Source organism: Ranitomeya variabilis, chromosome 3, assembly GCF_051348905.1.
Source record: "Ranitomeya variabilis isolate aRanVar5 chromosome 3, aRanVar5.hap1, whole genome shotgun sequence".
NCBI lineage: Eukaryota > Metazoa > Chordata > Amphibia > Anura > Dendrobatidae > Ranitomeya > Ranitomeya variabilis.
The window spans coordinates 21,794,134-21,821,322 of record NC_135234.1 but is presented as its reverse complement, the minus strand read 5'-3'; the positions used below and the strand labels follow the sequence as shown (position 1 = coordinate 21,821,322).

Sequence of the window (27,189 nt, the reverse complement as noted above, 5' to 3'; positions counted from 1 at the left end):
CCTAACACTGATAGTTTATATAACGGACACGCGGCGCACCTTTAACTGCTATAAACTAGTGCTCGGTTTCCCTGCAGCGCCACCACTGGACAGATAAAGTATTGCACTGAAATATCTGGACTCTGCACACTCTTTAGCACTCCTATGGGTAACAGACGATTGCTGCTCCAAAATTGTCCCTGCCATGTAATCATCAGACACCTCACATCAAAATAGCAAATTACCTCTTTGTCCAGGGGATAATCACTTGTTCTCAGGACCCCCAGCAATAAGGCTCGAGTCCAGTCCCCACATATTCAACCTCCGCTCCAATCATGGTCTATGGGACTGATGGAAATATCCGCTTTCTCCTGCGGCCCAACAGGCAATAAATGGAGGCGCTCCACTCCCGGGACCCCTCAGCGATCACAAATAATGACCCCACCAGAAAAGACAACACAATTATGAAAATGAAGGGTTTTTTTATTCTTATTATTTTCTTTTCAATACTATTAAGCTCTGCGATAACACAGGCAAGTGGCACTGAAATCTGCTGAACACTGGGAGGGCCTCCGGGGGGCGCTGACAACACCCGCGGGGTGGACGCCCCTTCTCACATAATACACGGGAGCGCTACCGCTCTCTTTGGGACATGCACGTCGATGGAGAATTCCTGCATTTTTGGGGTTTTCCCCGGTGACAGCTTATTCCCGACAAAGTGAACACAAAAAAAAAAAAGAAAACAAATTGTATACAAAATATAAAATATCTTAAATATTTATAAACATTGGCAGAAAAAAATAGAAGTGTATGAAAATATTTTTAGATTTTTCTCCTCCTTGCTCATCTCTTCCACCGCACTTGCTCCCGTTTCCTCTGCTGCCCCCCAGTCTGTCCACTATGTTGTGGCCGTGCGAGCAGCGGTGGTGGCGTCAGCCGTGGGCCGTCAGTGGGGTTTGAGTCCGTAGCTGTTCAGGGGGTGAGAATACGCTTTCCCCAATACTATTCTGTCCCGGAGGAGCTTAAACAAGACGTAATAGTTGCAGAAGAGGATGAGCGCCATAGACAGGGTGTGGTTCCACTTCTCGGCGCGGAGCAGAGAGTACAGCTGATACATCACCAGGCTGCCCTCCAGCACCACCAGGACGTTCAGTAGTCGTAATGGCCGGTGGAACAGGAACTGCCGGACAGAGAAGCAACAGAGACACCGGGGTCAGAGAAACTTTTTTTCTTTTCATCATGGGTCACATAAATATTAAATCTTTATTCAAAGCATCATTCAGGCTTTCACTCTGTACATAGGCAGCTCCCCCTAGTGGTGGCTGCAGACAGGATCTTATGTATCTCTGTATACAGGGAGCTCCCCCTAGTGGTGGCTGCAGACAGGATCTTATGTATCTCTGTATACAGGGAGCTCCCTCTAGTGGTGGCTGCAGACAGGATCTTATGTATCTCTGTATACAGGGAGCTCCCCCTAGTGGTGGCTGCAGACAGGATCTTATGTATCTCTGTATACAGGGAGCTCCCCCTAGTGGTGGCTGCAGACAGGATCTTATCATGTATCTCTGTATACAGGGAGCTCCCCCTAGTGGTGGCTGCAGACAGGATCTTATCATGTATCTCTGTATACAGGGAGATCCCCCTAGTGGTGGCTGCAGACAGGATCTTATCATGTATCTCTGTATACAGGGAGATCCCCCTAGTGGTGGCTGCAGACAGGATCTTATCATGTATCTCTGTATACGGGGAGCTCCCCCTAGTGGTGACTGCAGACAGGATCTTATCATGTATCTCTGTATACAGGGAGCTCCCCCTAGTGGTGGCTGCAGACAGGATCTTATCATGTATCTCTGTATACGGGGAGCTCCCCCTAGTGGTGGCTGCAGGCAGGATCTTATCATGTATCTCTGTATACAGGGAGCTCCCCCTAGTGGTGGCTGCAGACAGGATCTTATCATGTATCTCTGTATACAGGGAGATCCCCCTAGTGGTGGCTGCAGACAGGATCTTATCATGTATCTCTGTATACGGGGAGCTCCCCCTAGTGGTGACTGCAGACAGGATCTTATCATGTATCTCTGTATACAGGGAGCTCCCCCTAGTGGTGGCTGCAGACAGGATCTTATCATGTATCTCTGTATACAGGAAGCTCCCCCTAGTGGTGACTGCAGACAGGATCTCATCATGTATCTCTGTATACAGAGAGCTCCCCCTAGTGGTGGCTGCAGACAGGATCTTATCATGTATCTCTGTATACAGGGAGCTCCCCCTAGTGGTGGCTGTAGACAGGATCTTATCATGTATCTCTGTATACGGGGAGCTCCCCCTAGTGGTGGCTGCAGACAGGATCTTATCATGTATCTCTGTACACAGGGAGCTCCCCCTAGTGGTGACTGCAGACAGGATCTTATCATGTATCTCTGTATACAGGGAGCTCCCCCTAGTGGTGACTGCAGACAGGATCTTATCATGTATCTCTGTATACAGAGAGCTCCCCCTAGTGATGGCTGTAGACAGGATCTTATCATGTATCTCTGTATACGGGGAGCTCCCCCTAGTGGTGGCTGCAGACAGGATCTTATCATGTATCTCTGTATACAGGGAGCTCCCCCTAGTGGTGGCTGCAGACAGGATCTTATCATGTATCTCTGTATACGGGGAGCTCCCCCTAGTGGTGGCTGCAGACAGGATCTTATCATGTATCTCTGTATACAGGGAGCTCCCCCTAGTGGTGACTGCAGACAGGATCTTATCATGTATCTCTGTATACAGGGAGCTCCCCCTAGTGGTGACTGCAGACAGGATCTTATCATGTATCTCTGTATACAGAGAGCTCCCCCTAGTGATGGCTGTAGACAGGATCTTATCATGTATCTCTGTATACGGGGAGCTCCCCCTAGTGGTGGCTGCAGACAGGATCTTATCATGTATCTCTGTATACAGGGAGCTCCCCCTAGTGGTGGCTGCAGACAGGATCTTATCATGTATCTCTGTATACGGGGAGCTCCCCCTAGTGGTGGCTGCAGACAGGATCTTATCATGTATCTCTGTATACAGGGAGCTCCCCCTAGTGGTGACTGCAGACAGGATCTTATCATGTATCTCTGTATACAGGGAGCTCCCCCTAGTGATGGCTGCAGACAGGATCTCATCATGTATCTCTGTATACAGGGAGCTCCCCCTAGTGGTGGCTGCAGACAGGATCTTATCATGTATCTCTGTATACAGGGAGCTCCCCCTAGCGGTGGCTGCAGACAGGATCTCATCATGTATCTCTGTATACAGGGAGCTCCCCCTAGTGGTGGCTGCAGACAGGATCTTATGTATCTCTGTATACAGGGAGCTCCCCCTAGTGGTCACTGCAGACAGGATCTTATCATGTATCTCTGTATACAGGGAGCTCCCCCTAGTGGTGGCTGCAGACAGGATCTTATGTATCTCTGTATACAGGGAGCTCCCCCTAGTGGTGGCTGCAGACAGGATCTTAATGTATCTCTGTATACAGGGAGCTCCCCCTAGTGGTAGCTGCAGGCAGGATCTTATCATGTATCTCTGTATACAGGGAGCTCCCCCTAGTGGTGACTGCAGACAGGATCTTATCATGTATCTCTGTATACAGGGAGCTCCCCCTAGTGGTAGCTGCAGGCAGACAGCCCAAGAAATTAATTATCTAATTAATTAAGGAAGTAGAAAGACTGGTCATGACTGGAACCAAATAAAAAATAACTGATGTGCAGACTGTATTTACTCACATAAAATCTGGCGTGTGAGATATCTGAAGGCACTGCTACATTATACGGCCCCACAGCTTTGTATAAACTCCGGCTGTGCCGTACGAGGACGCCCTGCGGCCATACTGTGTTGTCTGACCAGCTGTGAATGGAGAGAGGACCCATTAGACCGAGATATAACAGGAGGAACATACGATGCACACGCAGCGCGGCGCTCCACTCACATATGTTGCGGTGCGTTGCTGTACGACCCGGGCTCTAATTTCTGCCACCGGCCGAGATGTGACGCAGACCTGTGCAGCAAGTCGCAATATCTGGGCGGCAGCAGCTGCGTGGTCAACATGACGAAGGCATTGATCCACACCATGATCAGGTGCTCACACGACCAGCGCATGTCGTAATACTGAGTGCTCTGCAACAGAAGACAACGGCTTAAAGGACAACTCCACCTCTTCTACAAACTGCTTCACTTCTTATGCCGTGAAAGAGCTCAGATGTGAGACTCTTGCTGCAGCTTGGGTGGTGTTTGGAGCAATAGGACGTAGAGATATAATTATCTAAACATTACAGGAACTTACTTTTACGAAGCACAGCGGCAGAAAAGCCACATAGTAGGCACTGAATAAAGAGTTGAAGAGGACCTCCTTGATCCTGCGATTGAAGTCCGCTTTTAAGCACTCTACTTCGTTACGTATGAGGTCCGGAGACAGCGGACAGCTGTGAGAGGGGATGGTAGGGGGCGAATTAAACTGCTCCCTCAAAGACTCGCGTAGGAGAGAGAGGAAGTCTTTGGGTCTGACGAGGGTGGCCACGCCATTAGCACCGTCCTCCACTAAAGAGTCCTGGACGAGGTATCCACAGTCTGTGGGCAAAGGCTGGGATCGGTTGTCTTGGTGAAAGCAGCAGAGAGGTACATAAACACCAAACCTGGGGAGGGCAACAAACAAGATCATCAACTCTATAAGAACAAGTCAGATCATTAATGGAAGCTGCATACATCTGAACTTAGTGAGCTCCCCCTAGTGGTGGCTGTATAGATCTGAACCTAGTGAGCTCCCCCTAGTGGTGGCTGTATAAATCTGAACCTAGTGAGCTCCCCCTAGTGGTGGCTGTATGAATCTGAACCTAGTGAGCTCCCCCTAGTGGTGGTTGTATAAATCTGAACCTAGTGAGCTCCCCCTAGTGGTGGCTGTATAAATCTGAACCTAGTGAACTCTTATTATAAAAATACAAAACTTACAATCAATAAATATCTGAACCTAGTGAGCTCCCCCTAGTGGTTGTTGTATAAATCTTTAGTGAGCTTTGTCAAATGAAGACTTTATAAACCTGTATATAGTGAGCTCCTCCTAGTGCTGGCTATAAATCTGTATGTAGGTAGCTCCCTCTAGTGGTGGTTGAATAAAATCTGTACGTACTGAGCTCCTCCTAGTGGTGGTTGAATAAATTTTTACATATTGAGATCCCCCTAGTGGTGGCAGTATAAATCTGTGTGTAGTGAGCTCCCCCTAGTGGTGGCTGTATAATCTGCATGTAGTGACCTCCCCCCTAGTAGTGGCAGTATAAATCTGTATGTAGGTAGCTCCCTCTAGTGGTGGTTGTATAACTCTCTATGTAGTGAGCTCCCCCTAGTAGTGGCTGTATAAATCCATATGTAGTGAGCTCCCTCTAGTGGTGACTGTATAATCTGCATGTAGTGAGCTCCCTCTAGTGGTGGCTGTATAAAGCTGTGTGTAGTGAGCTCCCCCTAGTGGTGGCTGTATAAAGCTGTGTGTAGTGAGCTCCCCCTAGTGGTGGCTGTATAATCTGTATGTAGTGAGCTCCCCCTAGTGGTGGCTGTATAAATCTGTATGTAGTGAGCTTCTCCTAGTGGTGGCTGTATAAATCTGTATGTAGTAAGCTCCCCCTAATGGTGGCTGTGTTAATCTGTATGTAGTGAGCTCCCTGTAGTGGTGACTGTATATATCTGTATGTGGTGAGCTCCCTCTGGTGGAGACTGTAAATCTTTATGTAGTGAGCTCCCCCTAGTGGTGACTGTATAAATCTGTATGTAGTGAGCTCCCCCTAGTGGTGACTGTATAGATCTGTATGTAGTGAGCTCCCTCTAGTGGTGACTGTATAGATCTGTATGTGGTGAGTCCCTCTGGTGGAGACTGTAAATCTTTATGTATTGAGCTCCCCCTAGTGGTGGCTGTATAAAGTTAGTGTTTTATTTAAGATTCACTGGTACCAATTTTTAAAGGAGCAATTCAATATGCAGAAAGAGAATAGAGGACACTTACGGGTAGCCCAGGAAGAGCAGGTTCAGAACTGAATGGTTGCGGAACAGATTAACCAGAGTCCAGCAGAAAACCCAGCCGCACATTGTGAGCAGGACTAGGCGGGCGGTGATCAGAGCGCTGTACTGTACCATGGACGCTGATCCTACCTGAGAGGCCTAAAAGGAGAGAAGTTCAAGGGATCGGCTATTAGAAATGTCTCATACTGACGACTTACACAATGGTAACACACAAACCATTAAACTCTCCCATCAAAATCCTCAATAATGCAAGTCATACAGGTCAGTAATTTGTGGGTTTGGGGGTATAGATATAAGCGTAATAGCGCCACACCTGCCCACAGGTTGTGTCTGGTACTGCAGCTCAGCTAAGTTGCAGTACCACAAAATACTGTGGATAGCTGGGACGTGGTTTTTGGAAGAGAGTAGCCGTATTTTTCATTCACTTGACAACCCCTTTAAATCACCCCTGAAAAGTTTTCACTTTCAGGATAGAGCGTTCAAAAGTTAATCAAGAAAGATTCTCTTAATAAAAACACATTTTTTTTTCTGATTTAGTGTCCATTTCTGGGAACGCTGGGTGACAGCACAGCTGATATTAAAGAGGGTGTCATTAATGATCGAGCCCTTGGTATGACAACTGCAAGTCTATCTGCAGAGAATTCCCTATACCTGGTCATCTTCCCTGCAGTGCCCCTACAGGAGAAATGCAGAACTGCATGAAACTGCCGGAGGAGCACCTACCTGAGAAATGAGGGCCCAGACCAGGCGCCGGGCTAACATCACTGTGATAAAAGCTGCCAGGTGATAGTCAATGAGGTGGAAATTCTGCAAGACAAAGAGTCCGCGTCATCTGTCTGAACCCCAAATACCCAGAGAAAGCGCCGAGACATCAGCGACAATAAGGCTACTTTCACACTAGCGTTAACTGCATTACGTCTCAAAACGTCTTTTTTCAGAAAAAACGCATCCAGCAAAAGTTTTTGCTGGATGCGTTTTTTCCCCATAGACTTGTATTGGCGACGTATTGCGACGGATTGGCATACGTCGTGTCCGTTTTACGACGGATGCGTCGAAATTTGGCCACACGTCGTCGGCAAAAAACGTTGCTTGTAACGTTTTTTGTCTCCGCCTAAAAAACGTGTCGCGACGCATCCAGCGGCATACGTCGTTGGCTACAATGGAAGCCTATGAGCGACGGATGCGTCGGGACACGTCGTACGACGCAATGCAGCGCTGCAATACGTTTTTTTGCACTGAGCATGCTCAGAAGCTGGATTTTGTTGCCAATTGGCCAGACACCCCCAAATCTATATAAACCTGGCCTGGGCCTTCAACCCCACATATGCCAGCAAGACCCAGAGAGAAGACTGCCAGCCACAAGACCCCAGCCAGCCACGTATTTAAGTGCCACGTATATAAGTGCCACGTATATAAGTGCCACGTATTTCAGTGCCACGTACTATAAATACTATAACTACGTGGTTATACGTGGCACTTATATACATGGCACTGAAATACGTGGCACTTATATACGTGGCACTTATATACGTGGCACTTATATACGTGGCACTTATATACGTGGCACTTATATACGTGGCACTTATATACGTGGCACTTATATACGTGGCACTTATATACGTGGCACTTATATACGTGGCACTTATATACGTGGCACTTATATACGTGGCACTTATATACGTGGCACTGAAATACGTGGCACTGAAATACGTGGCACTGAAATACGTGGCACTGAAATACGTGGCACTGAAATACGTGGCACTATGACTGTCAGAAAATGTTCATTAAACGGTTAGGGGTGAGGTTAGGGGTAGGGTTAGGGTTTGGATCCCTTTATCATCATCCGTAGTTCATTAATCGGATGTATCCAGAGTCGCCTCCGTCTCCGTTGCTGCAGAAGCATCCTCCGTTTTTCCGCTGCCGCCTCCTTCTCCCGCACTATGATATCCAGGCGATTCGTCTCAAAGATAATGTCGGTAACCAAACTAGCAATGCTCACAAGAACACCTTCCATCGCTGCCACAAAACTAAAACCCTCAAAGATGGGCTGTAAAAACAGTAACTATATAGTTTTCCATATTTTCCAGTAGCCAATCAAATTTGGGAGCCTCCCTTTTAAAAACGGATCAGTCGTAAAAACGGATGCAACGGATGGTAAAAACGGATGCAACGTATGCAACGCATCCAGTATTTTCGACGGAAACGTTTAACGGATTTGCGACGGATCCGTCGAAATGCTGTATGCGTTGCATACGTTTTTCACTTTTTTGACGCATCCGTTTTTTTGGCAAAAAAACGGATTTGCGACGTAATGCAGTTAACGCTAGTGTGAAAGTAGCCTAACATAGAGGACAATGTAATATTCTCCCAGCTGAAGTTTTGTTACAATTGTATCAGTCTACACATCGCTTTATGGCACAAACGCAGCAGTAGCACAAATGTATCCGACCGTCGACAATCATCGAAGCGGGCGACCGCGCGTCAACTACATCATTGGTATCAGATACGGAGGATGGAGGTGACGGGCAGGCACCAGAGATACTGATGATGGAGGGGACGGAAGGCCACCAGAGATAGTGATGATGGAGGGGACGGGCAGCCACCAGAGATCGTGATGATGGAGGGGACGGGCAGCCACCAGAGATACTGATGATGGAGGGGACGGAAGGCCACCAGAGATACTGATGATGGAGGGGACGGGCAGCCACCAGAGATAGTGATGATGGAGGGGACGGGCAGCCACCAGAGATACTGATGATGGAGGGGACGGGAGGAGACCAGAGATACTGATGATGGAGGGGACGGGAGGAGACCAGAGATACTGATGATGGAGGAGACGGGCGGCCACCAGAGATACTGATGATGGAGGAGACGGGCAGCCACCAGAGATAGTGATGATGGAGGGGACGGGCAGCCACCAGAGATAGTGATGATGGAGGGGACGGGCAGCCACCAGAGATAGTGATGATGGGGGGGACGGAAGGCCACCAGAGATAGTGATGATGGAGGGGACGGAAGGCCACCAGAGATAGTGATGATGGAGGGGACGGAAGGCCACCAGAGATACTGATGATGGGGGGGACGGGCGGCCATCAGAGATAGTGATGATGGGGGGGACGGAAGGCCACCAGAGATGGTGATGATGGAGGGGACGGAAGGCCACCAGAGATAGTGATGATGGAGGGGACGGAAGGCCACCAGAGATAGTGATGATGGAGGGGACGGGCAGCCACCAGAGATCGTGATGATGGAGGGGACGGGCAGCCACCAGAGATACTGATGATGGAGGGGACGGAAGGCCACCAGAGACACTGATGATGGAGGGGACGGGCAGCCACCAGAGATCGTGATGATGGAGGGGACGGGCAGCCACCAGAGATACTGATGATGGAGGGGACGGAAGGCCACCAGAGATACTGATGATGGAGGGGACGGAAGGCCACCAGAGATACTGATGATGGAGGGGACGGGCGGCCACCAGAGATAGTGATGATGGAGGGGACGGGCAGCCACCAGAGATACTGATGATGGAGGGGACGGGAGGAGACCAGAGATACTGATGATGGAGGAGACGGGCGGCCACCAGAGATACTGATGATGGAGGAGACGGGCAGCCACCAGAGATAGTGATGATGGAGGGGACGGGCAGCCACCAGAGATAGTGATGATGGAGGGGACGGGCAGCCACCAGAGATAGTGATGATGGAGGGGACGGGCAGCCACCAGAGATAGTGATGATGGGGGGGACGGAAGGCCACCAGAGATAGTGATGATGGGGGGGACGGAAGGCCACCAGAGATAGTGATGATGGAGGGGACGGAAGGCCACCAGAGATAGTGATGATGGAGGGGACGGGCGGCCACCAGAGATAGTGATGATGGAGGGGACGGGCAGCCACCAGAGATAGTGATGATGGGGGGGACGGGCGGCCACCAGAGATACTGATGATGGAGGGGACGAGCGGCCACCAGAGATACTGATGATGGAGGAGACGGGCGGCCACCAGAGATACTGATGATGGGGGGGACGGGCAAAGATACTGATGATGGAGGAGACGGAGAGCCACCAGAGACACTGATGATGGGGGGGGGGGGGATGGGCGGCCACCAGAGATACTGATGATGGAGGAGACGGGCGGCCACCAGAGATACTGATGATGGAGGAGACGGGCGGCCACCAGAGATAGTGATGATGGAGGGGAGAGGCGGCCACCAGAGAAACTGATGATGGAGGGGACGGGAGGAGACCAGAGATACTGATGATGGAGGGGACAGGAGGCCACCAGAGATACTGATGATGGAGGGGACGGAGAGCCACCAGAGATACTGATGATGGGGGGACGGGCGGCCACCAGAGATACTGATGGTGGAGGGGACGGGCGGCCACCAGAGATACTGATGATGGAGGAGACGGGCAGCCACCAGAGATAGTGATGATGGAGGGGACATGCAGCCACCAGAGATAGTGATGATGGAGGGGACGGGCAGCCACCAGAGATAGTGATGATGGGGGGGACGGAAGGCCACCAGAGATAGTGATGATGGGGGGGACGGAAGGCCACCAGAGATAGTGATGATGGAGGGGACGGAAGGCCACCAGAGATAGTGATGATGGAGGGGACGGGCGGCCACCAGAGATACTGATGATGGAGGGGACGACCGGCCACCAGAGATATTGATGATGGAGGGGACGGGCGGCCACCAGAGATACTGATGATGGAGGGGACGGGCAGCCACCAGATATACTAATGATGGAGGAGATGGGCGGCCACCAGAGATATTGATGATGGAGGGGACGGGAGGAGACCAGTGATACTGATGATGGAGGGGACGGGCGGCCACCAGAGATACTGATGATGGAGGGGACGGGAGGAGACCAGAGATACCGATGATGGAGGGGACGGGCAGCCACCAGAGATATTGATGATGGAGGGGACGGGCGGCCACCAGAGATATTGATGATGGAGGGAACAGGTGGCCACCAGAGATATTGATGATGGAGTGGACGGGCGGCCACCAGAGATACTGACGATGGAGGGGACAGAAGGAAACCACAGATACTGATGGAGGGGACTGGAGGCCACCAGAGATACTGATGATGGAGGGGACAGAAGGAAACCACAGATACTGATGGAGGGGACTGGCGGCCACCAGAGATACTGATGATGGAGGGGACGGGCAGCCACCAGAAATACTGATGATGGAGGTGACAGGAGGCCACCAGAGATACTGATGATGGAGGGGACAGGAGGCCACCAGAGAAACTGATGATGGAGGGGACGGGCGGCCACCAGAGATACCGATGATGGAAGGGACGGGCGGCCACCAGAGATACTGATGATGGATGAGACGGGCGGCCACCAGAGATACTGATGATGGAGGAGATGGGCGGCCACCAGACATACTGATGATGGAGGGGACGGAGAGCCACCAGAGATACTGATGATGTGGGGACGGGCGACCACCAGAGATACTGATGATGGAGGAGACGGGCGGCCACCAGAGATACTGATGATGGAGGGGACGGGCAGCCACCAGATATACTGATGATGGAGGAGACGGGCGGCCACCAGAGATAGTGATGATGGAGGGGAGAGGCGGCCACCAGAGATAGTGATGATGGAGGGGAGAGGCGGCCACCAGAGATAGTGATGATGGAGGGGAGAGGCGGCCACCAGAGATAGTGATGATGGAGGGGACAGGAGGAGACCAGAGATACTGATGATGGAGGGGACGGGCGGCCACCAGAGATACTGATGATGGAGGAGACGGGCGGCCACCAGAGATACTGATGATGGATGAGACGGGCGGCCACCAGAGATAGTGATGATGGAGGGGAGAGGCGGCCACCAGAGAAACTGATGATGGAGGGGACGGTAGGAGACCAGAGATACTGATGATGGAGGGGACAGGAGGCCACCAGAGATAGTGATGATGGAGGGGACAGGAGACCACCAGAGATACTCCTGTACTGATGTAATGGCATTGGTACAGGAGGTGAGTATAAGTGTTTTTATTTTAAACAGGACCAAACCTGATGAATGAGAAGTAGTCGTCCAAGTAATGAACAACCCCTTTAACAGATCAAAAATCCCACAAACACAGGTAAAAGCCATTATCATACCTAGAGTGTGAAAAAATAAGTGCTGGGAAATCATATTGTCTTGACCATCAAAAATAACTCATATGGGGAGAAACAATATATGTTATTGACAAACTGCAAAAACAAATAGTCATATAATTAAATGAGAGAGGGACATTAGTTTAGCGTTCAATGTACTTTTAGCATGAAAAAAACTTGCTAATAGGTGAGTGACTCTTATAGACTGGAGGCAGCTACAGACGAGAACGCTGAGACAGTGTCCTTCCTGATCACTGAGAGAACTGCGCTCTCCTTCAGCCCCACATTTATCTGCACACAGGCTGCACGTCCTGAGGGAGCAGGAACCTTTCAGATCATATAATCAATCACATGACCTGGAATGAACTGCAAAATGGGTATTCTATATACAGTGTATGTGTATGCAAATGTGTATATGTAGCAGAACTGTGTATGTAAACATGAATATGTAGCAGAACTGTGTGTATGTAAATGTGCGTATGTCTCCTTCCGCCTAATCCTGTAGAATGTAAGCCTGCAAGGGTCCTCTTCCATTTGTACCAGTCTACCATTGTTACTTTGTCTACTGTAAGTGATATTTGCATTTTGATGTAACCCCTTTTTATGTACAGCACCATGGAATCAATGGTTTTATATAAATAAATAATAATACTGATGATGGCGGTGAACGGAATTCACCAGATACTGATGGGATTTATATTTTTCCTTTCTTCACTCATTTTTCATCTTGTTAATTGGTAAAAATAAACAAATATATTGTGTTCTTACATTGCAGCACTTTTTCCACGCCTGCCTAAATCTTTTGCACAGTACCATATCTATTCACACAATTAATGTTTCCATTCACTGACACTAAACTCTGATCTTGACAATGCATCTACTGCCAGACTGATGGTCTCCAGTCCTCTGGTCTCACGCAGTGTGGTTGCCGCCTCTCCATTCCTTGCCTGCCTGGATTATGGGCAGGACGGGAGTTAAACGGCCCAGCACTTGGCAGACATTCTGCGGAGTCTCTTTAAACAAAATGGTCAAGTCTCTTACTCACCAAGGAAGTGCAGGAGGCCGGGTGATTGTACGGATACCACCAAACCGTCTTGTATATGTTTATGTACTGGATGAAGAGCGACACGAGAAGGTAGATGAAAAAGAGGAACTCGAAGAGAAGACTTCCGTCCAGCGGCAGGTCAGGAATGCGGCAGTGACGCACCGGCTCTGGGGTGATCAAGGCAGTAATCGGAGGGGCAGAAAGGCCAACGGCACTGCAACTCCTACAAGTGAGAGAGAGAACAAGGGTCAGGGTTTTTAACACACAGGAAGCGATAAAAATGTCAGAGGTCCAGGAAGACTGAAAAAGAGAGCACCGAAGACGACGAACCCGAGTAAGACTGAAAAAGAGAAAAGACGACGAAGAACCGGAGCGAGCAAGACTGAAAAAGAGAGCACCGAAGACGACAAACCCGAGTGAGCAAGACTGAAAAAGAGAAACGAAGACGACAAACCCGAGAGAGCAAGACTGAAAAAGAGAGCACCGAAGATGACAAACCCAAGTGAGCAAGACTGAAAAAGAGAGAAACGAAGACGACGAACCCGAGCGAGCAGAGAAGACGACGAAACCGAGTGAGCAAGACTGAAAAAGAGAGAAACGAAGACGACGAACCCGAGTGGGCAAGACTGAAAAAGAGAGCACCGAAGACGACAAACCCAAGTGAGCAAGACTGAAAAAGAGAGAAACGAAGACGAGAAACCCGAGCGAGCAGAGAAGACGACGAACCCGAGCGAGCAGAGAAGACGACGAACCCGAGCGAGCAGAGAAGACGACAAACCCGAGTGGGCAAGACTGAAAAAGAGAGCACCGAAGACGACAAACCCGAGAGAGCAAGACTGAAAAAGAGAGCACCGAAGATGACAAACCCGAGTGAGCAAGACTGAAAAAGAGAGAAACGAAGACGACGAACCCGAGTGAGCAGAGAAAACGACGAACCCAAGCGAGCAGAGAAGACGACGAACCCAAGCGAGCAAGACTGAAAAAGAGAGAAATGAAGACGACGAACCCGAGCGAGCAAAGACGACGAACCTGAGCGAGCAAGACTGAAAAAGAGAGAAATGAAGACGACGAACCTGAGTGTGCAAGACTGAAAAAGAGAAACGAAGACGACAAATCTGAGAGCAAGACTGAAAAAGAGAGCACCGAAGACAAACCCGAGTGAGCAAGACTGAAAGAGAAACGAAGACGACGAACCCGAGCGAGCAGAGAAGACGACGAACCCGAGCGAGCAAAGACGACGAACCCGAGCGAGCAGAGAAGACGACGAACCCGAGCGAGCAAAGACGACGAACCTGAGCGAGCAAGACTGAAAAAGAGAGAAATGAAGACGACGAACCTGAGTGTGCAAGACTGAAAAAGAGAAACGAAGACGACAAATCTGAGAGCAAGACTGAAAAAGAGAGCACCGAAGACAAACCCGAGTGAGCAAGACTGAAAGAGAAACGAAGACGACGAACCCGAACAACTAAGACTGAAAGAGAGAAACGAAGACAACGAACCCGAGCGAGCAGAGAAGACGACGAACCCGAACGACCAAGACTGAAAAAGAGAGAAACGAAGACGACGAACCCGAGCGAGCAGAGAAGACGACGAACCCGAGCGAGCAGAGAAGACGACGAACCCGAGCGAGCAGAGAAGACGACGAACCCGAGCGAGCAGAGAAGACGACGAACCCGAGCGAGCAGAGAAGACGACGAACCCGAGCGAGCAGAGAAGACGACGAACCCGAGCGAGCAGAGAAGACGACGAACCCGAGCGAGCAGAGAAGACGACGAACCCGAGCGAGCAGAGAAGACGACGAACCCGAGCGAGCAGAGAAGACGACGAACCCGAGCGAGCAGAGAAGACGACGAACCCGAGCGAGCAGAGAAGACGACGAACCCGAGCGAGCAGAGAAGACGACGAACCCGAGCGAGCAGAGAAGACGACGAACCCGAGCGAGCAGAGAAGACGACGAACCCGAGCGAGTAGATGACGAACCTGAGAGTGAGGCTGAAAAAGAAAGCAACGAAGGCGAACCAGAGAGCGAGACTGTAGAAAACAATAAGTGTTGGGTGACGTACAGGTTAGTGTGCCGAATGCTACGTTGCATGCCACCATTACAGAAAGCGACTATGTGGGCAAGATTTAGGATGGGTAAAGGCTTTTTCTGATATAGGAAATCCCCTGTTCCACGGCTTTACTCATCCTCCAGAGTCTGGGTCTAGAGCGGTGTCTCCCGCAGATCCAAAGGGAAGAATGAGTGAAGAACAGTTTTGTTTTTGTTTAAATAATAACTTGCATGCGAGAACAGGGGTTTTCCAAAACTGGAAAATACCTTTAGGCTATGTGCACACGATGCGGAATTGGTGCGGATTTTTCCGCGCAGAAATGCTGCAGATCCGCACTGTGATTTACAGTACAATGTAAATCAATAGGGAAAAAAAAAGCTGTGCTAATGGTGGGGAAAAATCCGCTGCGGATTGAAAAGAATTGCATGTCACTTCTTTTGTGCGGAACTGCAGCGTTTCTGCACCCTTCCATTAGAGAAATCCGCAGTAGTAAAATCCGCAGAAAATCCGCATCAAAACTGCACAGAATCCACGGCAAATCCGCACCTGCGGTTTCTGCCAGGAGATGAGGATTTTGTGCGAAAAATTCTGCCCCCCAATCCGCAACGTGTGCACATAGCCTTAAAGTAGTCAAAAAAAGGGCAAGTAAATGAGCAAAAAGTGGACACTAAGTAACGATGAGCACACAAGCCATGCAACAGGCAGGTTAACATGATGGGTTTTTGGGGGGACTAATCGTCAAATGAATGGGTCCAGTAAAAAAAAAAAAAAAAACCACAGCACTGAGAATTGTCTGTTTTTTTCCAGCTGTTTGATGGGTAAGAAAAGTTTGTAAACAGATTTTTTTTATACGAGAAAAACACAGATGGTAAAAATGGACATAGGAGGATACAGAAAACTAATGAAACATGGGGACTTTTATTCCCATACGCAGAAAAAAGAAACCTGTCTGAATAAGGCCAAAAATCAGTAAGTAAAAAAACAGGAAAAGTGCAAGTGAACAACAATAAGCGCATAAAAGTGCAAAACATTGTTAACATAATCAAGGAGCGGAAAAAGTTATAGCAAGAGAAAGATAAGCAGGAGAGAAGGAGTCCAAAGTGATCACACGAACAATCACAAACAGTGCGCCATGCGAGCAAAAAGAAAGAAGATATCGATGGAGAGGAAAAAGTAGAAATGAGCAAGAACGGACAAATAGGAAACAAGAGCCGTGATACGGTGAAGGTAAAAGGGGAAGATGTGAAAGCAGAAAAACGCAAACGAGCACAAAGTGAGAAGATAAAAGCATGTGGGGCGACCAAAAAGAAAGGCGATATCGATGGAGAGGAAAAATGAAAGTGCGCAAAAGTGGGCTTTAATGGCGACCGTGATCTGCGGCGGCCGAGGCTACGCTTTCAGCTCCTAAATGACTAAGCAACAAAATTCCTATAAAATCAGACAGATGAGGATCCTTTCGGATATCGGCCGATCATGCAGCTGATGTGATGCACAATGGCGCCACCTAGTGGCACTTGGACATTATTTGCCTAATATATATTTTTTTGAGGGTCCTTTAAGGCTCTGACCTGTTTCTCAGCCCTGTGCCATTGCCACAAGTCCCACCAACCAAAGTTTGCAGTGAGGGCAAAGCGGAACGGCTCAATTGCTGCCGGCTAGGACCCCTTCTTCCGCCGGGCATGACAAGGTACCGGTACACATCCAACAGTCAGCTCCACTCCGAGGCCTACAAGACAGCGAGCGGGAATTTTCAGCTCTGTTAGAAAAAGAAAAGAAAGAGAGAAAATTAGAAGATTTATACAACCCTGCGAAGAGCGGCTTATAGAAAACATCAGAGGAGACTATGGAGGCGGCCGATAAAGTGCAGAGGGGTGAGGTGACCTCGTTATCATGGGGGCAAACATCTCCGTAGACTTCCTGACAATCACCTCACTGAAAATCACTGCATTCTGCCTCTGATGGCAGAAAAGAAATAGCGGTCAATACCCTCACAGCAAACAGAGGTGGTCCTTACAACCTGCTCTCTGATGTCACTGCACCAAGGCTGGAGCTCACAGTTACCACCGGTGATGTCACTGCACCAAGGCTGGAGATCACAGTTACCGCCGATGAGGGCACTGCACCAAGGGTGGAGCTCACAGTTACCCCCGATGAGGTCACTGCACCAAGGGTGGAGCTCAGTTACCGCCGATGAGGTCACGGCACAAAGGGTGGAGCTCACAGTTACCCCCGATGAGGTCACTGCACCAAGGGTGGAGCTCAGTTACCGCCGATGAGGTCACGGCACAAAGGGTGGAGCTCACAGTTACCGCCGATGAGGTCACGGCACAAAGGGTGGAGCTCACAGTTACCGCCGATGAGGTCACTGCACCAAGGGTGGAGCTCACAGTTACCGCCGATGAGGTCACTGCACCAAGGGTGGAGCTCACAGTTACCGCCGATGAGGTCACTGCACCAAGGGTGGAGCTCACAGTTACCGCCGATGAGGTCACTGCACCAAGGGTGGAGCTCACAGTTACCGCCGATGAGGTCACTGCACCAAGGGTGGAGCTCACAGTTACCGCCGATGAGGTCACTGCACCAAGGGTGGAGCTCACAGTTACCGCCGATGAGGTCACTGCACCAAGGGTGGAGCTCACAGTTACCGCCGATGAGGTCACTGCACCAAGGGTGGAGCTCACAGTTACCGCCGATGAGGTCACTGCACCAAGGGTGGAGCTCACAGTTACCGCCGATGAGGTCACTGCACCAAGGGTGGAGCTCACAGTTACCGCCGATGAGGTCACTGCACCAAGGGTGGAGCTCACAGTTACCGCCGATGAGGTCACTGCACCAAGGGTGGAGCTCACAGTTACCGCCGATGAGGTCACTGCACCAAGGGTGGAGCTCACAGTTACCGCCGATGAGGTCACTGCACCAAGGGTGGAGCTCACAGTTACCGCCGATGAGGTCACTGCACCAAGGGTGGAGCTCACAGTTACCGCCGATGAGGTCACTGCACCAAGGGTGGAGCTCACAGTTACCGCCGATGAGGTCACTGCACCAAGGGTGGAGCTCACAGTTACCGCCGATGAGGTCACTGCACCAAGGGTGGAGCTCACAGTTACCGCCGATGAGGTCACTGCACCAAGGGTGGAGCTCACAGTTACCGCCGATGAGGTCACTGCACCAAGGGTGGAGCTCACAGTTACCGCCGATGAGGTCACTGCACCAAGGGTGGAGCTCACAGTTACCGCCGATGAGGTCACTGCACCAAGGGTGGAGCTCACAGTTACCGCCGATGAGGTCACTGCACGAAGGGTGGAGCTCACAGTTACCACCGATGAGGTCACTGCACCAAGGGTGGAGATCACAGTTACCGCCGATGAGGTCACTGCACGAAGGGTGGAGCTCACAGTTACCGCCGATGAGGTCACTGCACCAAGGCTGGAGCTCACAGTTACCGCCGATGAGGTCACGGCACCAAGGCTGGAGCTCAGTTACCGCCGATGAGGTCACGGCACCAAGGGTGGAGATCACAGTTACCGCCGGTGATGTCACTGCACCAAGGGTGGAGCTCACAGTTACCGCCGATGAGGTCACTGCACCAAGGGTGGAGCTCACAGTTACCGCCGATGAGGTCACTGCACCAAGGGTGGAGCTCACAGTTACCGCCGATGAGGTCACTGCACCAAGGGTGGAGCTCACAGTTACCGCCGATGAGGTCACGGCACGAAGGGTGGAGCTCAGTTACCGCTGGTGAGGTCACATGGTAAAGTGTGGGGCATGTCGGTACAGCTGGTGATGTCACTGCACATGTCATGTTCTCTCCTTGTCCGCTCTTCTCAGCCAGAGATCTATTTTCACTGGAACATGACATCACCATTCACAATGTCGCACTCCATGTCACAAGATATATTTTGGGGCTCCATCTTGTGACACAGCAGCCGTACCTAGCTGAGCGCCACCTTTCATCCCTTTACATCACCAGCCCTTTCTAAAGAGCTCCATCCCCTCCATCATGGGTGAACCCAGATAACTCAAACTGTGAATTCTGCTCTGTTCACACTTATGGCTGACACTGTATGTCTGGGCCACGGGTGTTAATAGCGTGGGAATTTGTGAAAAATGCAGTTTCACAAGACCTCCTCTTTTTTAAACGGGGGTGACAACATTTTTTGGAGGCAAGCAGTCATGTTTTTCCAATTCTGGGAAACTTCTTTTTATCTTTCTACAAAGTATAAGGGTGACGTTAAATTTCACAGCAAGATGTAAAGCGAAACGTTTTCGGTGTCCTTGTTTGGCCACTAGAGGACAGCACAGCTTCTATACTTGGCACAAGGACATCAATTGGGTCAGTGCTTCCCGGAGAAGTGTGGACACGTTACTTTCCATGTCAGCAAAGAACACATGTAGTGGAAAATTAGAAGGAAGAAAAGCTGGATCCCGACCAAGGAGGAGTCTCAGCTCAACTCAAGAACTTTATGTCTTCAGCAACCCATCGTGTAGGTACGAAGGGCCAATCAGACCCAAAATAATGGGTGGAACGGTTGGAAAATGAGACAAGAGCACAATTGGACGGGAGAAAATCTGAGATTCCCAGGACAGAGGGCACAGCTCATCAGCAATCAGTTAGCGGCCACCCGAAAAGTGAATTTTCCAAAAATGTCTGTTTGGAGTTGAAAAATAAAAATGTCTTTTCTTAGTTTTTCCTGACGTTCCAGGGAGTTGTCAATATCCAACAAGAGGACAACCCCTTAGATTTCCATAGAGTTATGGCTCAGATTTTCAGTAACTGACATTTATTTAGGGCTGAGAAGTTAGCTACTTCCTCCCGTACTCACCGATTATACAGAAAAGTTATATACATCACCAATGAGATCTAGGAAGAAGTCAGCTACTTCCTCTTCCACTATTTTCACCAATGAATTACATGCCCCAGTTATAGAATTTACTTGTCACGTTTCCTACTGCTGTCTCCAACTATATTAAATCTCCACATAGGTGCAGAAGTTCGCTACGTCCCGATTATTTGGTTACAGATTGAGCTTACATAAACGTAGGTAGGAGACGTTAGCCGCCCTCCTCTTCATTTCTGATCTCTTAACTTTGAGACTTTGTCTCATCCTTCAAAACTTTGATATATATGCAGGTGGAGAAGTTAGCTACTTCCTTCCGTTTTTTTTTTCAGAGCGCAGATTTCTGTTGAATTCTACTTAGAAGTTGGCGATTCCACATTTTACTGCATACCCCAGGTATAAACTCGTCTTGGGTTTTCTGCAATGTGCATTCCGTGTACATTTAGGTGGAGCAGTTAGCTACTTCCTGATACTCTGCCACCAGTGTCCTGCACGTGTCGGTGATCAATTCCTTTTCATTTCTTAGGATGTCCAGCTGTATCCATGTGTATGATGGATACATTTAGCTGGAGGAGTTAGCTACTTCCTCATTTCTTCTGCATCACACACAGGTGGAGAAGTTCGCTACTTACTTCCTCACTTATTTTTCAATCAAGCACATCTCAGCACAGTGAGATGAATTGAAGAGTGATCTCTGACTGTGAGTGACCAGGAAATAAAAACAGGAAGTGAAAAGGTTTTCTGGGTGACAAAAGGAGATTCCTAGGAGAGCTATCATGACGGACAATCGTAGCCATCATACTGTTACATCCCGTCCCCAAAATTAGATACCTAGCTCTATGATATACTTCTGTCCCAATAGTTCACACAACAAAGGCCCTTTAAACGACGTGGTTTTCTTAGCTGTCTATTGGAAAACAATCCATTACTCTCTGTTACCAGCCATTTCAAACTGGGAGAGGCTGACAAGTATTCTTTAGAAGGGAAGAGTTTCAGAAAGTAAAAGAAAACTCCCTGTCACTGAAGATAACTGTGTGTCATTTGTCAGTGCTGAGAACCTCCAGAGACATCTACTGAGAAAAATAGAAAGTGTGACTGATAGAAGAAACCGCTGGAGATTACAGGGTTACTGTCTCTTTAAGATGGGACAAGGCAGATAACAGGTAGAGATTTCTGACATCTATTAGTAAAGGTGGATATAGACATCACAATGCTGGGAGTTGTAGTTTCAATATCTAGAGAGCCACAGAGTGCAGATCCCTGCTCTATAGGCACACGGTGACTGCACCAGCAGAATAGTGAGTGCAGCTCCGGGGTATAATACAGGATGTAACTCAGGATCAGTAATGTAATGTATGTACACAGTGACTGCACCAGCAGAATAGTGAGTGCAGCTCTGGGGTATAATACAGGATGTAACTCAGGATCAGTAATGTAATGTATGTACACAGTGACTGCACCAGCAGAATAGTGAGTGCAGCTCTGGAGTATAATACAGGATGTAACTCAGGATCAGTAATGTAATGTATGTACACAGTGACTGCACCAGCAGAATAGTGAGTGCAGCTCTGGGGTATAATACAGGAGGTAACTCAGGATCAGTAATGTAATGTATATACACAGTGACTGCACCAGCAGAATAGTGAGTGCAGCTCCGGGGTATAATACAGGATGTAACTCAGGATCAGTAATGTATGTACACAGTGACTGCACCAGCAAAATAGTGAGTGCAGCTCTGGGGTATAATACAGGATGTAACTCAGGATCAGTAATGTAATGTATGTACACAGTGACTGCACCAGCAGAATAGTGAGTGCAGCTCTGGGGTATAATACAGGAGGTAACTCAGGATCAGTAATGTAATGTATATACACAGTGACTGCACCAGCAGAATAGTGAGTGCAGCTCCGGGGTATAATACAGGATGTAACTCAGGATCAGTAATGTAACGTATGTACACAGTGACTGCACCAGCAGAATAGTGAGTGCAGCTCTGGAGTATAATACACAGGATGTAACTCAGGATCAGTAATGTAATGTACGTACACAGTGACTGCACCAGCAGAATAGTGAGTGCAGCTCTGGAGTATAATACAGGATGTAACTCAGGATCAGTAATGTAATGTATGTACACAGTGACTGCACCAGCAGAATAGTGAGTGCAGCTCCGGGGTATAATACAGGATGTAACTCAGGATCAGTAATGTATGTACACAGTGACTGCACCAGCAAAATAGTGAGTGCAGCTCTGGGGTATAATACAGGATGTAACTCAGGATCAGTAATGTAATATATGTACACAGTGACTGCACCAGCAGAATAGTGAATGCAGCTCTGGAGTATAATACAGGAGGTAACTCAGGATCAGTAATGTAATGTATGTACACAGTGACTGCACCAGCAGAATAGTGAGTGCAGCTCTGGAGTATAACACAGGATGTAACTCAGGATCAGTAATGTAATGTATGTACACAGTGACTGCACCAGCAGAATAGTGAGTGCAGCTCTGGGGTATAATACAGAATGTAACTCAGGATCAGTAATGTAATGTATGTACACAGTGACTGCACCAGCAGAATAGTGAGTGCAGCTCTGGGGTATAATACAGGATGTAACTCAGGATCAGTAATGTAATGTATGTACACAGTGACTGCACCAGCAGAATAGTGAGTGCAGCTCTGGAGTATAATACAGGATGTAACTCAGGATCAGTAATGTAATGTATGTACACAGTGACTGCACCAGCAGAATAGTGAGTGCAGCTCTGGGATAATGTATGTATGTATGGTGAAAATCCAGGTAAGCGCAGTGAAACTTCCAGCCTATCAGGTCCAATCTTAAAGACATATTACAAGTCTGGTTGGGGATGATTACGTGCTAATGTCTGTGCAGTGAGAACCACATTCAGTGCCGTGTAGAAGTGATACCGGGAATACAGAATTGGCTTTCTGCTATAAACCATTCAAGACACCAGTAATAAGGTAACAGCTCCTCCTCTTAAAGGGATTTTACTATCTGCAGCTCCGGCAGTGAGTACAGTATAGACACACATAACACAATAAGATGTTGTGAGTCCGTGCCTCCCGTATCCTGTGACTACTTGTACATTATTTAGGAAGTGAACGCTCCGGTTGCTGAGATCATAATCCTTAATAACTCGATAATTCCCCTTTAAGTCGTAAGAAGAGGTAAATACATGAGGTCACAAGTGACTCCCAAAGCAAATATCCATTGTGTGAGAATCAGAGGAGTATTGTGTGACGATGGGCAGCGCAGCGGCGCGGGGAGACCTACAGGTCTGTGTACTAGTGGGGTCCACACAGCCCACCCCAAAATACCGAGCATATATGAGAAAAGGAAATACTCTGCTTCCTGGAGGGAAGACCCAGAATTTCATTTTTATATCTAATACTCACCCTATAGATCCCGGCTGACAGTGATGACATCACATACATGCATGTGACCGCTGCAGCCAATCACAGACCTCATCAGTGATGCTTCATTGGACAGCAAGAAACTGCAAAGGCCAGTGATTGGCTGCAGCAGTCACGCAGATGTCACGGCTGCAAAAAAAAAAAAAAAGAAGGAGAAAGAATATTTAACCTCTTCAATGCCAGTATTTGTTTTGGCCTCTCCTCCCCCCCAAGAGCCAATTGTTTTTGTTTTTATCGACACCATTCATTTTACCATATAAAAGGACCGCAAAATTATGAAGTTAAGCAATAAAAAACAAATAAATAAATAAAGCAGTTTCTTTTTATTCACTTTAGATTTTAGATTCGTACTTTGGACTTTTAAGGAAGCGACGATAATTTTTTTTTTGGGGGGGGGGGATTGGCAGAAAATAAAGGAAGGCGGGTGAAGCTTTTAGATTTTTTTTTTCTTATTTGTAAAAACATTAATTTTCGAGTCCCAATTTGATCACTCGGACTATATACTGCAATACTATGGTAAGCACCATTTACATGATCATTGGTTGGACTCCCAGGGATCGGATACTTATCACTTGTTATGTGGATAGGTTTTGATCATGGGAAAAACCCCTTTAAGAGGCATTTTTTTTCTATTTTAACCCATTTAATTCTACCCTGGATCACTGCTCTTTAATCAGCACAATTCTAGACGTCACCACTAGGGGGAGCTCTCTGCAGACAACTCGGCAAGATTCCAATTCAGAACGATAATCAGTGCAGAAAAGAAAACAAAAACCGTTGCCACTTGGAAACCATCAGCAAGCAGGCTGACGGATGTAATACTGTGTGTAATCAGCTGCTCGGGCACGGTGACGGGCGGCCATACATTCATGGTCAGGGAGAGGCCGAATCCTTGGAAATCTCTGCGTCTTAGCATGTCGTCAGATGGTAGATATTTGTCCAGGCCGTTTGCTATCGAGGAGCTTCCAGCGTGAGATCGGTTCCCAGCACATCACTAATTGGAAGCATCGGCTCTGTTCATCCAGTACCTCCTGATTCATGAATAGAATGCAAGAAATGCAATGAAGACCAAAATTCCGGTAAACGTTTCATTATTTTTTGGGGAATTGCCTTTTAAGCAAAGTAAAGTGTTATTTTTGTGATTGATTGTGCCCTCCCCCCCCCATCACAGGGTGATAAAAGGGAACATGAAGGGCGACGGATGGGACGATTGCCCGGCTGATATAAGTGCAGGGACGGTTTGGGTTCAGGGTTTATTTGCTTGGCGCGCAGGGCACCATGCCACAAGTGAGGGGAAGCAGGGGCCCGGGAGTCACAGAAAAGAAATCCATTCTTTCATGGCGTTTAACCCCTTTCCCTCCGCAGCCAATTTTCAATGTTTGGATTCAGATCCGATTATTATAAGATCTCTGCTGCAGTCAGTGAACGGACGCCTCATTAACGAAGACTGGACACAACCTCATCAGAGGGATAATAGGAGGCAGAAAGTTCTGATCTCCCGTCACCACCGGAGCAGAAATCACAATTCAGCTCACAGCGCCATCTCCTCCAACAGCGGCACTGATTAGTATAGATGGGACGCCCCGGGGGACAGGTTTAAGGATCTACAAATGAAGTAACGTGACAAAGATGAATGAGACCTTAAAAAAAAAAAAAAAAAAAGTCAGCACTACAGCTCCCAGCAATTCCCAACACTGCTGAATAGGAACCTGAATCTGGGAACATAACTCTGCAGCGCTCATCCTGAGCCTCCTAGTTCATGAAGTCTGACTCATGTTACAGGTATCACACGGGAGCAGCACGAAACTTGGGGGTCGGCGGAGACTCGAACGTCGTCATGACATGCTGGGACTTGCAGTCCTACAAGAATTAGATGGCCGCATGTTGCGGAGTACTGCTGGTCATCGTTGCATCCCTCTGCTATAATGCAACATATATGACTGGTCTGTGGCACTCCAGGACAAAACTACAACTCCCAGCATGTCCACACAGGAGCCAGGAGGTGTGATCATGAATTGTATGTGCAGGCATGTGTATGAACTACAACTCCCAGCATGTCCACACAGGCGGCAGGAGATGTGATCATGAATTGTATTGCTTTGTCGTGTGCAGACGTATGTGTATGAACTACAACTCCCAGCATGTCCACACAGGCAGCAGGAGGTGGGATCATGAATTGTATTGCTCTGTCATGTGCAGACATATATGTGTATGAACTACAACTCCCAGCATGTCCACACAGGCGGCAGGAGATGTGATCATGAATTGTATTGCTCTGTCATGTGCAGACGTATGTGTATGAACTACAACTCCCAGCATGTCCACACAGGCGGCAGGAGGTGGGATCATGAATTGTATTGCTCTGTCATGTGCAGACATATATGTGTATGAACTACAACTCCCAGCATGTCCACAAAGGCGACAGAATGTATGATCGTGCATTTTACTGTTCTGTCTTGTGCAGACATATGTATATGAACTACATCTCCCAGCATGTCCACAAAGGCGACAGAATGTATGATCGTGCATTTTACTGTTCTGTCTTGTGCAGACATATGTATATGAACTACATCTCCCAGCATGTCCACACAGGCCGCAGAATGTATGATTGTGCATTTTATTGTTCTGTCTTGTGAAGACGACAGTGTATGAACTACAATTCCCAGCACGTTCAGTTTGCAGCTTTAGGCGCATCCAGGGATCTCGGATATATCCTGTTGATGAACTACAACTCCCAGCATGCCCTAACAGCTTGCATCTGATGCTACATGATAATAATGGCATGCACATACGCATGCATTCTGCAACCCAACCATAGCAGGACTACAACTCCCAGCACGTCCTCACAATCTGCAGCAAACTATAACTCCCATCGTGCCCTGAGCGTGTGATCTGCAGTCCGACCCCTGTAGCACTACAAGTCCCAGCGGATGACACCGTGTATATAGCGGGGGATACAGAAGTAATCTGCAACCTGTGGCTGCACAGCTGTTGGGAAACTACAAGTCCCAGCACGCCCTGGCAGGTGAGGAATGTCAGTGCACGCTGGGAGTAGTAGTTCCACAGCAGCTGGGCAGCCACAGGTTGCAGGGAGGCTGGCGGAGCCGCATGTGCACGGTTGCAGCGCTCTGTGGTGACACACTGCAGCACAGGAGCGGGCTGTACTCACACATGGAAGGGCAGCTGCAGCAGCTCAGTCATCGGTCGGGGCTGGTCTCTGGCGCGGGGCTGCCTGCCGCATAGTGAGCCCATGCAGGGTGCACGTCCTGGGGGAGGGGGCAGGGGAGCGGGACACCCCTCTTCCTGCAGCCTCTGCCTCCCCAGCTCGCTTCTTCCCTTTACTCTCCGCCGCTGCCCAGGAGAGACGTGGCAGAGCGAATCGACGGCGTCATCACCGAGCGACGCTTGGCGCATGCTCCGTGAGTAGCTGAGGCTCCGTTGCGCGGCAGCGTAAAGCGAGAGGGGAATTCCGGCGGCCATGTTGGTGGTGGCACAGCTGGATGAGTGTATAAAACATAAATGTGATGAAATATAATATTTATTACTTTTTACATATTTCTTTAATTAAAAATCAATGACAAGTATAAAGATAAATAATAATCTCTCTATATCTATACCTATATACCGAGAGGGATGCGTGAATCTCCTAACATTTATTTGCTTAGGTCCAAATAAAAAACAAACATTATATC

The 27,189-nt window shown here is 48.7% G+C and overlaps 1 protein-coding gene across 1 annotated transcript; it reads right to left on the bottom strand.

The window, feature by feature from the left end:
* Window positions 1-441: 441 nt before the first annotated feature.
* Window positions 442-26,949, bottom strand: TMEM39A (transmembrane protein 39A). The gene is made up of 9 exons (XM_077293732.1): window positions 26,667-26,949; window positions 16,794-16,981; window positions 13,175-13,397; window positions 6,733-6,816; window positions 5,993-6,147; window positions 4,289-4,637; window positions 3,935-4,122; window positions 3,732-3,852; window positions 442-1,159 (listed from the first exon to the last, which is right to left on the bottom strand). Exons 2-9 carry the CDS (start codon window positions 16,904-16,906, stop codon window positions 926-928), a joined length of 1,467 nt encoding a protein of 488 aa, XP_077149847.1. The 5' UTR covers window positions 16,907-16,981; window positions 26,667-26,949; the 3' UTR covers window positions 442-925.
* Between the last annotated feature and the right edge of the window lie 240 nt (window positions 26,950-27,189).